At 40.8% G+C, this 15927-nt stretch overlaps 1 protein-coding gene across 1 annotated transcript; it reads right to left on the bottom strand.

The window, feature by feature from the left end:
• Positions 1–7165, bottom strand: grap2b (GRB2 related adaptor protein 2b). The gene is made up of 8 exons (XM_069666274.1): positions 7144–7165; positions 6773–6931; positions 6080–6167; positions 4279–4370; positions 3932–4054; positions 1724–1886; positions 1517–1597; positions 1–279 (listed from the first exon to the last, which is right to left on the bottom strand). The coding sequence occupies exons 3-8, from the start codon at positions 6155–6157 to the stop codon at positions 94–96; spliced, it is 723 nt and encodes a 240-aa protein (XP_069522375.1). The 5' UTR covers positions 6158–6167; positions 6773–6931; positions 7144–7165; the 3' UTR covers positions 1–93.
• Positions 7166–15927: the final 8762 nt, after the last annotated feature.

Genomic DNA, 15927 nt, shown 5'->3' on the forward strand with positions numbered 1-15927 from the left:
ACTTACTATAAATTAGGGTAAAGTAAAAGACTTGGCAATAGACTCTTGGATGAAAAGTTGTGTTAACAGAACACGTCTGTCTGTGTGAGTTCCTCAGATGGGTTTGGTGAAGTTAGAGGGGAACAGGCCTGTTTTGCCCCCCAGCTGGCCTTTCCACCAGGCCTCGTCCGAGCACTCCAGGACTTTGATGATGTCGCCAGCTTTAAACGCAAGCTCGTCTTTCTCTTCAGCGAGGAAACTGTACAGAGCTCTGACCTGCAGTGCAGAGGAGGCAATGTGCTGGACACAGAGGAGGAAGACATACTTGATGAGAAACTGTCAGATTAACAAACTTTAGGGGGGATTCACTCAGAATGAATTGCGGCCGCTGATAGCACCATCATTTGCATATTATTTGCACCCGCTATCTGCTCCGTCTCAAGGTCTGATTCACAAGGCAAATTGCACTGATGATATTCAGACGCAAACACGCCCTTAAAGTTTCGCAGATCCGTGCAGTTTGCTCTTGTTGTGCATCTGATTGTTAAGAGAAGCTGTCAGCACCTCGCCTCTGCTGCACACTGATGGATCTCAACTCCATCCACACGTGGTGATGAGCATCAAGAGGAGGGGGCAGCTCTTCTATTTGTAAGTCCAGACTCGACAGGTGTTTACTAGTTTAACTGTCTGTAACGAAGCTTTTTTTATAAACGAGCACGCAACAGCAGCTGGTCCATGTAATAACCCCTGTCATGTGTAACGGCTCCAGACCGTCTCCACACATGTGGACAAAGTGTACCCATGATGCTCAGCCCCAGACAGATTGATCTCCCGATTATAATAATAATGACAATATATTATCAACAGACTATATTTACAGACAATTACATTTTTTGGTCACACAAAAGGTTGAATTGTCGTCATGATCAGTGTAAACTTATAATATTGCAGCACAGTTTGCATAGAAAGGGACCAAATTTGCCCCGAATGTCTGCATAATAACTAATTTAAATACATGCAAACAGCACCGGAGCACGCGGTTTGGTCTGCAGTGCAATTTGGGGTGCATTTAACCCTCTGCATGTGCTTGGAGAATGAGGCGGAGTCTTTTTGTGTCCTTTGCACAGGTTTAGCGGGCGCAAAAGCCGTGCAATCCTTTAGTGAATTCCCCCCTTAAAGTTTACAGGTTCATCAAAAAGATTTTACAGCGATAGAGCTTGATTCAGTTTCAACTTCCCTTTCCTTATCTGCTAAGATTTCTAGAATGCATCATGCCAGAATAAACTCTTATGTTTATCATCTGTCTAGTTGATATCTTGGAGATACCGAGCAACAGCATACAGCAGAAGTCATCTAACTACGGTAGCTAGCTGCTGCGAACACAATGCACAAAGACATAACCGGGGTATATTAAATAATAGAGTAGATTTACTGTTCGGCATAGATGCACAAAGTAGCCTACAGTTAGACAGGCATTTGTTCAGACAGACAGCATGCACAAACCCATCAGCTTATGCAGAGACAAACAAATACACACCTGTCGTGGTGTAGGTATAGGTGGGCAATCTGGGGGTGTTGGAGCAGGAAGAGATGGTTCATTGTCTAAACCTCCTCTTTGCTGTAAGGACACAAAGAGTTTCTCATTTGAAAAATACAGCTGTAACTAAATTATTTAAATTCTATGAATGTTTCTATAGAATTAATTTGATCTTTTAAGGTTCAGCTTCATCACACAGCTTTCTACCTGTTGTTGCGTCTCTTTTAGGAATATTTGAGCCTGTTTAGAGATGGAGTTGTTTTTGTAATGTTCCACCAGCTGGTTGAGGGAAGGGAACTTTTCTGACCACAGGTAATACTGCCACCTGCTGTCCCGCAACACCTTGAAGTGCTGCACATCTGCTGCATGTCTACAGTGGAGTATACAAAAAAAGAGAATACTTTATTATTTTTAGTTTTTAATGTCAAGTTTTTTCTCGTGACAGAAGCAGACGACATTCAAATACTGTTGAGAAGAACAGGGGCGAAAGATGGTGCTTCCACCACAATCATTACAATCATGGAGCATGCAAACTTGGAGAGTATTTTTGAAACTTACACCACTTGCCAACAAATGTTGTACCCAATCTAATCCAGTCACTAATTTACAAAACTATGTATTTTAAGCTCACTTAAGCTTAAGCTCACGGATCTAAATATCATTGAACAAAGCTGGTTGTCAGACTTTGTTTTCTTGCTGTAAAGGAAGGGGTCTACAAGGGTGAACATCTTGAGAATAACCCTGCTGCTACATTTAAATATCTAAACTTTACCGTGTACATGAGGCTGCCTCTCTCTCCCCGTCCTCTGTCACAAACAAACAAATTGTAGGAGCTAATAAGCGCTCCTGAGCTAATAAATAGGAACCAATCTTTGTCCGGTCAGGTGTTCCCTCCAGAAGCTCAACAGTTTTTGACCACACACATGCTGCGGTAACTGGTGGTAGCATTCATGTGTTGGATGTTTGTTTGCTTGTATTTGCATTGTATGTTCGAGTTTTATGGAGGCTAAAAGGAAAATAGGAGAAAATAAACAGACAACTGTTCAAAGGAAAAGTTGGTCTTTAATTCAACAAGACGTGCATCAGACCCGGTAAGGTGCGTCAATTACTTAACCCGTGGTGTAGCACCTCAGTGGCTTAAAGCGTGGACTTAACCTGTACACAAATGTTGCACCATAGACGTTGCTGTCTCTCTTCGTCGCCCTTACCTTACCTCTGAACCCTACACACCTCTTCATTTTCTGTGTGGTGTGTGCATGACCTTAGCCGTTACATTCAGAAGTGCCTTGAATGGAGGAAGTTGTGTGGTCAAACATAACATTTAGAGTGCACGCGCCAGAAATAATTTTGGCTCACTGCAGCCCACAATGGTGTGATAGTGACACAGAATGAGAGAGAGGGAGGTGGAGAGAAATGCGAGTTGAGGTGACGATATTTGGATGAGAGGGTGGTGCTGCAGAAAAACGTTATCAGTGTAAGACTTGGCTAAATCTTGTGTGTCTGATCTATTAGCTCGGGAATGAGCTAGTTTAACTTCTGTTCCCACAGAGAAGATTCTGTTTGTGGTGGTGACGAACTGCAGGTGTTTATTTATCAGACTAAAGAAGTAGCGGACTTGCCACTCGCGCGGCAGGTAAAATAGCGGCCGGTGAACGACACGTAACGGAAAACTTAAAATAACCGATTGTCAAGCCAGCTATAGCGAGCACAGTTATCTGCTACTTAGTGCAAAATATATATCAATACAATAAAACTAGAATTTACCTCACTGAAAAGCTGGAGCTCAGACTTCTTGCATGGCAAGGACGATCCATACATCCCACAGAGAGAGATTATTTGTCCAAACTTTGAATGAAAAAATCCCCAAAAGGTTCCAACAACACAAACAGGAGAAGTTAAGCTCAGTGTCTGTGTGTCTGTGTTGACGTCTAGCCAGCAGGATCTATGTGCTACTCAAGTGACCTGGCTCCTATGATTTAAGGCTGAATCTAATTAAAACAAGTGTTGTGAAAAAAGTCACCCCCTGTACAGTTATCTTGAACAATAAAATCAGCTTTTTATAACAAAACCGTATTTTTGTACCAGGCTGTAAACATGTATATTTTTCAACACTGGAGGTTGCCGCATGGTTATGGCCCTGATTTTTGTTGAATAACAGTGACCTTTAACCTTTAAACACAATAATCTAATCGGTTCATCTTTGAGTTCAAGGCATACAAATATACATGTAAATTTGAATATGGATATTACAAGGCCTAGCATATGCTAATGCTAGCAACATTGGAGAAGCACCTTAATAAATTTGCCTGCAGTATTCTAAAAACGTACCGCTAACATTAAGCTATTTGGAAAACAGTAGCCACATTTAAGCTCATGCTAGTTCTATATGCACATACAGAGACACAATGAACACACCTGACAGAGATGGAAAAGTGACCCACGGCTGAATCACGACTGCTCCGAATGACAAAGGCCCCGACGTGCTGTGACATCAGCTTCTCCTTGGCGTCGCTGCGACTGCAGTCCTCCAGGTACCAGCTGGAGTATGGAGGAGGCAGAAATGACAGACATTACCATTCATGAATTTTTTGAGTGTGATGTGATTACTTAACGTTATGGTATTTTTATGAAAAATAAAATGCTTCTTTCATGTGAAGATGACATCATCCTTTATTCTTTGTTATATCAGAACAATAAAACAATGTCTATCCCCCTCTTTATGACCTTTCCCCTTTTACATTTGGCATTAAGTTTACATGTACCTCGGCAGATGAAGGTTTAAGAAGTTTTTGGGTACAAACGCCTCAACTCCATTGAGTTCTGCTTTGTACCAGTTTCCAGTGGTCTGCAGAATCTGTAGCAGTGGGAGAAAAAATATATAAGACCCATTCACTCAAAATTAAGCAACATCAAATAGAACATACTACACAGCATTCTTGACATAATACTGATCTGGAGGTTTAACTAAAGTAGAGGATTATAACCAGGACTTAAACTAAATTATATGGCTGGTCTTTTTACCTTTTGTTCATTAATGAAAAGGATTCTGTTTATATTAATTCATAAGTGTGTTTCCCCTGGGACTAGGAACCTTTGAAAGAATTCAGTGCGTTTCTACAGCAGAGACCAGGGTCTGAATTAAGTTCTGGGGATTTTAGGCGACAACATAAACTTTCCCCAGGAACTTGGAACCTTTCAAAGAACTCTGTGCGTTTTGATAGCATGAACCAGGGTCTAAATTTAGTTCCGGGGTAATTGATTTACCCATCTGGAAAGTGCCTGCTCGGGGGGTAGTACTTTCCAAAGGTCCCGGAGCCTTCGAAGCGGGGCCTGCAGTGCTGATCGTTTCTGATTGGTCTAGTACTCGCAGCGTGATAACTGTGCTTCCATATTGTTTATCACCATGCTTTGAGATGAATGCTAACAGGCTAACTGTAGTGTCGCACAAATGATGATACCGGCCCATTTGTTGCTTTTTATGCCGTCATCTTTGTTGTGTGGCTTTCATCGTCTGCTTACCACCACGTACTGGACTGGCCGTGTATTGCAGTTACTTTTATTACTTCTCCTTACATCATTGGCCTGATTTATATAATCTTCCTGCCACCTGCCAAAGGAACCATTTAGTTCCTTGAAGAGAGGTTCCTGGAACTAAAAGTTCCTGGCACTAATGGTGCCCTGAAAAAGTCCCTTTGGGGTTGGCCACCTCAGCGTTGGCCTAATCTCCATGGGTCTTGTGGTGGAAACGCAGATAATGACTGGCTGAAGGAAGAATTTAGTTCTTAGAAAAGTAGTTTGTACGTCCTGTTCATTGGAACGGCTCTCCTTTGTAAACAGAGTTTTATTTAGTTTACTTCTACTGTCATGTGTGTGTGTGTGTGTGTGTGTGTGTGTGTGTGTGTGTGTGTGTGTGTGTGTGTCTGTGGTTGTGGTTTTTTGTTTCTAAGGTATGTTAAAAGTCTCTGGAGGCTGAATGGTTTGTTCTTAAACTGTCTTGTATTTCTTTATTGTATTTTGTACACGTTAATTATTGCTGTTTTGCAAGCTTTGTCGGTTTGACAGAAATTGTTGCCTTCTGGTTGCCAGACTACAAACTTTTTGCATTCTTTGCTTGAATGTTGTTAATGTACTTTATTTTAGCTCCGTAGTCATGCATCAATATTTTTTCTTGAACTTTTTTCTTGCCTTTTCTATTTTTATTTTTGTAAGAAAAGCCAAAAAAGAAATAAGGATTTCAGTATATTGTAATAAAAAAAAAGGAAACATCAGAAAGATGCCGTCACACATCTTCATGACCTGCTGTGCAAACTGAAGAACGGTGTCACAAAGATGCAAATACTGTCCTTATTCACACTGTATGGGTTCGTTGAATGTCCAGTCACCTCCTCATTGATTTACATAGAAACGCTGCCCGCACCATAACGACAGACGACAATTTGAATGTTAATTTCCATATTTGATATAGTTACATATTAGGCGCCTTAATACACAAAGTTGGAACTATGTAGAAACTCCAGTAGTGTTTGGTGTGAGTGTGTTGTAGATGTGTGTGTGTTCCTTAACCTTCATCTGATCTCCCTTTCTGAAGCTGAGTTCATCAGAAGCTGTCGCCTCATAGTCGAACTTGGCCGTAGCCTCCATAGTAAAGCAGCTAAAAGAAGATGGTTAAAACAAAGACAAGGTGTAACAGAGCTATATGAGCAAGCTTACAAACAGTCAAAGTAAATTATCTTCTGCTACGTTTCTTATTTTACTTTACTAATAAATTATTATATAGTTTTATTTAACTTGCATTATAGTCAAATTAACTGACACTCTTAGGTTCTGATAACATGTTGCAATTTAAATATTAGAGGTACAAGCAGGCTTGCAGGTTATATCAGCTACTGATACAGTATATGAACATGATACAAGATTTTAAAACAAATGAACAAAGCTGCCTGGATGTAGTTGTACTATAAACACACTGTGAGGTTAAAACGAACCTAACATTTAAAGGTGTTCAAATGCAGACAACATCTTTTATATACGACACCTTTATGATAAATTGCAGTCCAAAGCCCCACAGGGAGTGCTTATACCTGTCTACTTCCCTTATTTCATGGAGAGTGCAATTATATCCAATATGCTACCTTCAGTGCATTAAAGTAGGAAAGTCTGTGCAGCTTGGAAAACAGTAAACCACTTAACCATATTTCAAAATGACAAACTGCTGCTCTTGGTTTCTTTAAGAGACGGAAACATTGCACTACTCACCATGCATGTGCCGTTGTACCTGCAGAGCCGAGATTGTAGAGTTAAACAAAGAGAAGTGACTAACTCCTGCAGTCGGCTCACAGGAAACGCAGTCGGTCTGCAGCTGCAACACTTTCTGTTGCTGCTGACCCCTTGCATGCACAGTCACAGGAGCTCACACTGAAATAGAAACAGGTGCAAAGACACGCAGTAAAAGCTTTGGACTTAGATGCACAGCACACATGTAAAGGGAAGTGAATACACTATTGTTAGAAAGCATATTTAGAAAGCATAAATAGTCCTACACAGTGCACAGGTTTATAAATGAATGGACTGAGTGTAGAAAAACACCAGGGCAGCCTAAAGCATGCTAAAGCTTACCTTTTACTCACCTTTACTGGTTGGGTATGTGATTCAGAAGAAAGTGGCTGATATTTGAACTCAACACACCAACAAATACATCTCTCCCTTCAGTGCTCCTGCGGAAGCTCCGCCCCCAGAAACACTGTTTTTTTTATGTGCATAAACCAAGCGGCAGCCTCCGGTGTGGAAGCCAATGCCGAAGTGCAAGAAACTGCAGTTCCTCGAGTGGCCACTTGAGGCTCCAGAAGCCAAGAAATAACATTAGTCCAGATGGGAAAATGCCAATGTTTTACATGTTTACAGCCTGGCACAAAAAGTTGTTCTGTTATAAATGGCTAATTTTATTGTTCAAGATGTACGGGGGATGATTTTTTTTTTTAACTCACACATTTTAATTATATTAAGCCTTTAATCATGGGGGCCAGCTCACTTGAATGACAGGTGGATACTGCTGGCTGCTAGACGTCAACACAGACACACAGTCACTGAACTGAACTTCTCCTGTTTGTGTTTTTGGAGTCTTTTGGGGATTTTTTTATTCAAAATTTGGACACATAATCTGGCTTGTGTGAGTTCTCTCCGGGGTCTCCGGCTTCCTCCCACAGTCCAAAGACATGCTCGTTAGGTTCACTGGTGACTCTAAATTGCCCGTAGGTGTGGGTGTGAGTGCGAAAGTTGCGAAAGTTTAACGTCGTCTGAACTCTTAACGGGCAACCAGTCCAGGGTGTACCCCGCCTTCTGCCCAATGACAGCTGGGTTAGGCTCCAGCCCCCCGCGACCCTCAACAGGATAAGCGGTATAGATAATGGACGGATGGAATTGAATATAACCAAAACAAAATAGATGCAATCCCGCATCACTATCCCCCCAATGCAGCCCTGCTAATGTCGTTAATTTAGTTAACCAGTGGACACAAGTGCAAAGGACAGCAACACAAGCACAAACATTTAAATTAATTAGAAGTTTGGTTCCTGTCCGCAAACAGAGTTACCGAGTGATACTGAAGTTTGTCTGCACATAAACAGCATCTACCTGTTAGTCTGATTACCTGTATTTAGCTGTGACAGCCAAATAAAGCATTATTTTAGTTTCATTCTTGTTGAAAAAGCAGGAGTTGAAGAATCTCAGTGAAATATACTTAATGGTAAAGTTGCATGTCTCCATTTATTGTTTTTTTAGTGATCATTGTTGTGAAATGTGACAGTGACACAACTTCAGGCCTACATAAGATTGTGAAAATGGTGGAATCGTCTTTTCCTATAGTTGGATGTTTGTGTTAAATCCTGCTATAGTGAATGCTCGCCACATGATGGCAGCAGACTATAACAAACTATTTCAAATATCTCTATTATTCACAACCAAGTACATTCATTATATTTACATACATTTACTACACTCCTGGAATATTTAGACGGTGACATTTCAGGACAGACATTAAGATTTTTTTTATAATTCAAGAAGTCCCTCACCAGTTTTAGGAGGAAAAGAAGAAGTGGTTTGACAGGTCATATATAATATAATATAATAATCAATTGTTTTTTTGCTGATGTTATACATCTTGAATATGTTCAGGTACTGTTAGGAAAGAGACAAAATAACTTTGGTGGCCGAGAGCAATGACGACAAACTCAAGCAGCATGCAATCACTGCCCGGACGGCTGCAGTGATCAGTCTCTGTCCCTTTAAAGAGCACTGCAGTGCTTAACTTTTTTTGTTGCTAGACAAATTGTTATGCGTATGTGGATGGATTATTTATTAGCACCGCATTGACGTAGGCCCACTTTCACATAGAATTTTTCTGTTTAAATGTATAAATGTATTGGCCAATACTTTGTCAAGTGATCATCACTATTGTGTGATTAGAGGTTTTGGTTGGCCCCAGAATACTTTTAGATATCAAGGTGGGCCGCAGCATTCTGCAGCTTTAGGCCATTATGGGCAATGTTGTTAATCAACGAGCAGAACTTAAAGTCAATATTCAATTGATCTTAGTGCTGCACGATTATCGCCAAAATGCTAATCATGATTATTTTTATCAATATTGAGATCACGATTATTAATCACGCATTACTTATTCATTTTAGGGACACATTATTTTTTAATGTACTTTCACATTTAAATAAACAAAGTAACACTTTCAGTAAAAATTTTTGCCGCAATCCGGCTCATGTACAAACTAAAACTTAAGATTAGGTTCTTTACCTGAATGTAGTGCATCATGGGTAATTTCAGTGTGTCTTTTGGAGTTGGGGGGGGTAGGGTGTTGCGCCGTACAGGGTCTCTGTAATGGATGGCTGACTGACGCTGGACAAGGACGTTATTCCTCTTGGCCTTCATTCGCTCATCATGCTGCAGTTGGTGCTGTATGTTAGTTATGTTGCTTTGTGGCACAGACAAAGGTTTCATGCATTCTTTGCATATTCTTTTGTCTTGCTTAACGTCACTTACATACCCCTAAAGAACCGATGACGAGCCGTTTCGGGGGACGGGTGTTTTGGTTTAATGTCCGACTTGCTTTCTTCCTGTTTTAGCGTAACAACAGCGTCAGTAGCCTTCAGGACACGTTTGCACAAACGCTTCAGAGACTTACGCATACCTATATTTTGAGCTCGTAATGAAAACAACAAAGAGGACAGCTACATATCCTCTTCCCGTTTTCAACAGCTGCTGTAACAAGGACAACCACAGATGCAACTGGCTGAAAGTCGCCAGTTAACATGGTCACTCATTGAACTGCAACACCTCCATTGTTTGCTCTTCCACTCTATGCTCATGGCATGACATGCCAGCTCCCCCAAAAGCGAAGCCAAAACTCTCCATCGTCTCCAGGGGGAGTGGCTGTTTGACTGATGGAGCAAATAGCATTAGAAGCAGAGTTTTCTACAAGCGGAGCACGCATCGTGAAAATCGTGAACGGGATTGATATTCGATTAATTGTGCAGCTCTAATAGATCTTTAATCAATACATCAATCTTTGTATAGCAAAGCCACGTATATGTTTATGTCACTTTTGGCTTGAAAGCCTTCCTTCACATATTATTATCTACATTGAAAATTCAATATGCAACATTTTACACTGTGTTACATACAGTAGAAATCAAATGGTGCCTGTGATCACACCTGTAGTGTCAGAAATATGGAATGTGCCCTGAGGGGAAGGAGGTAAGACAGAGAAATGTATAGGAGAAGGAGGAGGTGCATTATAGAGTTCTTTACCGTGATCGACTGAGGTGGGAGAAAGAGTCAGCTGAGAAAAGCTTTAAGAGAGGTTAGAGAGAGTGAGACAGAAACAGAGATGCAGCGAGTGGCAATGCAAGCAGAAATCCTGCCACACGAACGCTCTGCCTCTGACATTCACAGTGAGTCTCAGCGGCCGCCTGCCTTGAATGCTCAGATCCCCGTGCGGTGTTCAGCGGGGATTGAATCCCGCGACGAGGCTGAAAAGCAAATGTAAAGCAGCTCAAAGCAATCAGCCTTCCCACTATGAGAGGGCTGATGAATGGACTCCAATGTTCCCTCATAGACGTCTGTGTTACCGCTTCGTTTTCACAATGCCACAAAAATCATTTGCCTCTTGATAGCTGTTGCCAAGGTGACCTACAGAGGTACGTGCATCTATTGTTATTCTGCCTGTTACGCAGCATCATAAAAAACAAAACAGGTACAGGTGTAACTATTTAAATGGTGAGTGTGTTTGTCTCTGTGTGCGAGATGCTACTAACTGTGTTTAATGGTCTGAACACATGAAATGTTCCATCCAGCTCCATGACCGAGCTCATAAAACTCTGTTTAAACAGGTGGAGAGGAGTCGTATATTGCTAAATGCAGAGGTGCCATTCAGCTTTAATGGGCCTGTTTGTGTGCGTGACTGTGTGCATATATGTGTGTGTGAACACTCTGCGACAGTTGCATCTTTTAGGTGCTGAGGGACTTCAAACTCTGGAGATGAGGGGGTGAAAATGGAAGGAGGAGAGACGGAGAGCGAGATGGACGTATTAGCTGACAGAGAGGCAGAGAAATAGAGACATATATGATAAGTATTCTGTGAGCAAACTTCACATTTCTTTCTGTTTACCTTACCTCGCTCTGCTCCTCTCCCACCTCGAGAGCCTCTGTCCAAATCTGAAAAAGGCAGAGGGAGGCAAAAGGAGTGTGGAAGAAAGGAAAGATTCTGGGTTTTGAAGTTCTGTGACACAACAACTCTCTGAAATTTTAAAAAGAGATGGAAAATATCCCACCAGGATTTGAAAAGCAGCAAATCCAACAATGTGTCTCTGCAATACAAAATTCCTTCCAACATTCATAAATCGGATGGTGTATAACACTGGCACTCCATTATAAGAAGCAGAATCTTCATGTACCAGTTTGAAACCAATAACATCAACTACTATACCACTAACATGGCACATGGCATATGCGTCAACATGACATGAATGAGGATAACGTAAACAGAAATTACCTGGCCGAAGAAGTTCATTGTAGATATCTTAATGAATCATTATACGATTAGAATCGCTGTATCGTAGGGCTGTCAACGAATATTCTAAAACCGAATATATATAATCGAATTGTAATAAAAAACAGATATTCGGATATTAAAATTAATATTCGTTGTGACAAAAAAATCTGCACTACCGCGGCTGTTTGCGAGCTCGCAAGTTCGCGTATGTCCTCACGCACACTCTTGGTTACGGAGCATCCTTGAATGCATGTGTCACGTACGGCAACACTACTTAGACAAACCACACGCAGAACTACACGAACACAGTTTGTTGTCTTTTGGATATTTGAAAAAGAAAATTCATCAGCTGACTTCAGAGCAAAAGTCGCGAATAACGAGAACATTCATGAAATTAGTGGAGTCAAAAGTACAATATTTATCTCTCAAATGTCGTGGAGTAAAAGTAAAAAGCTTCCCCAAAAAAAGAATACTCAAGTAAAGTACAGATACTCAAAAAACTTACTTAAGTACAGTACTCAAGTAAATTTACTTAGTTACTGTCCAGCCCTGGCCAAGGGTTTGCATACCTCTGTCAAATGATACTTGCCTACCAACTTCTCTGGTCCTTTCCCTCTTTATTCTTCTGTGTATTGTCCACCTCAACTTCTGAGTTTTTCTTTGCTGCTCTCTGTTGTGTCTCTGATTATACATATTTAATCGAGCTAGCCTTCCCACTGTAGTAACGTTTGAGAAGCAGAGTGAACACTCAGAGGGCTCAGAGCAGCACTGTTGAAGTCTCCTCCAATACAAGACTGAATGAACTCCACTCATGGCTGACCGTGACCTCTCTGCGAAATGGGCTGAAGTGAAGCGATAATTTTACCTCAAGTATCAATAAAACATCATATATAAGGAGGCCCTCCTTTGCTTTTTAGTGCCCTGTTCTTGTTCTGGACATAATGATATACAAAAGCCCTTCAGTCAATCCCTCACCTTCATCCATTGAACTCATACGTCATCATACATCATTGTATCCATGCATCATGCTGCAGAACACCGATGGTGCCTTCAGGTTCAAACGGCGGTGAAATTAATGGTGGTACGATTTGCAGAAACTGTCCATCAAAGTTCATGAAGTCGTTGGAATACTTTTTTTCTTATTCTAAAACTCTACTTTAGAGCTATCTGTCCCTTTAATGCTCTTCCAACCAATATAAGGTCTGTAACACTCAAAGTTACAGGCTAAATTAAGAATGGGATTCTGTTTAAAGATGTCATTATGTTCCTTTAACATGAGATTATCATCCCGGCATGTATTAATGTTTGCTGCAAATAAAAGTAATATCAAATATGTGTATGACTGTTTGCTTGATGTGTCAATCTGCATAAAATGCTCCTCACCATAGCAACAGTTCCCATGTGTTGAGCCACTGCAAAGAGCGCTGATGACCCTCATTTCAATAGCATGCATATTCATCTCATCTGCATGACACACAAACAGAGGATGGGTCAGAGCGGGTGAAGGTGGCGATGAAGTGGGGCGATGGAGGGATGAAGAAAGGCAAGTACTTCATAGAGAAAGAGTTGTATAGAAGCCAGTGCACACATTTAAAAACATAAACACACACACTCACACACACACCCAAACGCACACATGACCCCCTGCCAGGTTTGGGAGTTGAATAATTCAGCAGAGCAGAGATGTTTCTGAGGGCAGCGGTGTGTGGATTGTGGACTGTCAGTCTCACACAAACACACACACACACAACGGTTTGGTTAATCAGTCGGTCATTACTGTAGGAATAGCTCGGCTGATATCATGACTACATTTTTCTACTTTGATCACATGCTTCAGTTAGATTTGTTATTGTTCAGAGAACTGAGGTGTAGACACGATCCCTAATACTACAGGAATGTAACAACGAATGTGAGACTAGGCGGTAATGGAGTGGTACCATACTGAATACTGAATTTTGATGGTTTCCTAATCAAAATAATAATAATAATAATAAAAAATTAATAATAATATATATTTTTTAGTAAAAAAATATATATATATATAATTAAAAAAAATAAAAAAATAAATAAAAAAGAAAATATATATATATATATATATATTTTTAAATAAGAATAAAATAAAATTATATATATATCAAAAAAAAGAAATAATGTATATATATATATTTTTTTTTTCTGTAGTTTTTGTCTAGCATACATTGACCATTTTGCAATGTAAATGGATATTGGTCACAGTGGTATAAAACATTTTTGTATAAAGATTGTACATGCCATGTGTTATCTTAAACATACTTTAGGGGTACATCAGAATATTCAGTTTTGCCCATGTTTATTGGTATAAAAACAAATCTGGATACTATTTTTCTTATTGCCACCAAATCCCACGAGAAGACCAACATGCATTAAAGGAAGCCACTGTCAGTCAAAGCTGGTGTTCTCTGTAATCGATAGAAGCAATAATATTTTAAATTGGCGCCATAGCTGTGGAGAAAGTTGTACAAACAGCTTGTGGTTTCGCCCTTTCTACACTCCTACAACACCCAGCATGCATTGCGCCCCTCCCTCTGAAAGGAACGGCCCAGCGAGAGACGCTGGAGTGAAAAACTACCGTTTCACTGCAGGCAACAGCTCAGAGCGGGACAGAATCCGAAATACGATGAGAATATACCGGTGGATCATCTAAAAAAATCTTCAGGTCTGCAGTCTACGTTTCAAACCTTGCGATTTTGAACGAGACATGACATCGGAGGCAGGTGTCTTAGATTGAGGAAGTGTAGTTTAGGAAGCTCCCTCGCCAGACTACGTAAAACCCGTCATCTGGCGGAGGTTTACCAGGGCCCATTGGAGAAGCGGATAGCATCCTCCAAAGGCACAGAGGCAAACTGCATTTTTTCCCTACCATAATGACATTAGCTCCCCATAATAGCATGATAGGACTGAGGTTGAAAATCGTTGAACTGGCCCTTTAAGCTGGCCTTACACCAAACACCTTTTCAAGCGATTGCACACCACCATGATTTGCTTCCATCATCTCAATTGTTTGGTGTAAGGTGGTCATTAAACTAATTTGAAGCTGGTCAAGTGAGTCTTCTGTCCCTCTAGTCTTGCGCATGCAAATAGTGTGACTTGACTTAAACATTATCAGCAACCAATAGCTGCTCTCTCCAGAAGCAAACAGGAAGTAGCAAACCTGGTAGATGTAAACACGGAGGGGACAGGGTCACTGTGTCCTGCCTGAATGTAAGAGTTGGGTGTTTTCTTGCCATTTTATATCTTTCAGCAGCTCACCCAAGCTGAACACCAACGTGCTAAGTAATAGGCAGGAAAGAAATGCCCCATTAGGGTCTTGGTCGCTTGAAATGCTAACCCAGCTAAAGCTAAGGCCTAAACCACTGTGGATAACAACAACAACTGCACACCCAAGCGCAGCTGTGGACAAAAGTGTCTTTTGTTCCTGCTCCATTGTTTCCTTCTTGTCCATTTACATCAAGAGCAGGATGGGGAAGTAATCTAAACAGGAATTAGTTGTAGTCTGTAAATAGAGACCCTGACTCTGTAAATATAGCTACTACATTTGTGAATCATCTGCACAGTGTAGTACTTAATATCAGAGGAGTAAAGAGTGCACTTGTTGGGGTTTATTTTTAACTTTACACATTGAGAGCAGGAGTGGGTATTCATGTCAGCAGTGCCCGTGTGCTTGGTGATGAAGGAACATGTGAGCCAGTGGATCACTGATGTGTTTTTAATAGTTTTTTGGAGCAGCAGAGCTCTATGCCACAGGGGGAATAAGCTGTATAAGGCTTTGAATATACCAGCAATAATCGTTGGTAGAATAAGTTCATTGTTGGTTATAACTGGATCTGTCAACAATAGGAAAAATATAGAATATCACCAGCTTTACCTTTTACATATTTCTAATTATGCTCTGAATGAACGTCCAATAGCGTAGAATTATAGTTTGTGAGTTTAATCTCTGCTCTGTCTCTGATAATTCCTCTGTCCTCACTTTTTCTCATCTGTCTTCTGTCACTTTCATTCTGTAAACAAAGAATGAGTAACACACCTTTTTGTGAGCACTTTGCCCTGTGCGCAAAACCACTGAACCTGCATGAATCAGCGTCTGTTTGACCAGACTGTGCCAATGATTTGTTTCGTGATTTTGTTGGAATAGCAGTTAATTCACACTTTGAGAGACACAGAGAGAGAATGACAAGAGGCAAACAGAGATCGGGGGGTGAAAAATCAAGAAAATGGAGGCAGAAAATTGGAGCGACAGGAGGAAGGTGGGGAATGAAGGAGGAGGAGAGAGGAAGACTAATGAGTTTCTGGCGCTCAAGTGCAGAAACAACAT

The sequence above is a fragment of the Semicossyphus pulcher genome, unplaced genomic scaffold, assembly GCF_022749685.1.
Source record: "Semicossyphus pulcher isolate SPU_LCO1_2020_fin unplaced genomic scaffold, fSemPul1.0.p SCAF_17, whole genome shotgun sequence".
Lineage (NCBI taxonomy): Eukaryota > Metazoa > Chordata > Actinopteri > Labriformes > Labridae > Semicossyphus > Semicossyphus pulcher.

What these genes read in the sequence shown, in the direction of transcription:
- grap2b (XM_069666274.1), bottom strand. Translation starts at nt 6,157, where the DNA reads ATGGAGGCTACGGCCAAGTTCGACTATGAGGCGACAGCTTCTGATGAA. An exon ending in TAAAAGAGACGCAACAACAG is followed by an intron (nt 1,598 to 1,723) that starts GTAGAAAGCTGT and finishes GTGTCCTTACAG; the next exon opens with CAAAGAGGAGGTTTAGACAA. An exon ending in CTATACCTACACCACGACAG is followed by an intron (nt 280 to 1,516) that starts GTGTGTATTTGT and finishes CTCTGTGTCCAG; the next exon opens with CACATTGCCTCCTCTGCACT.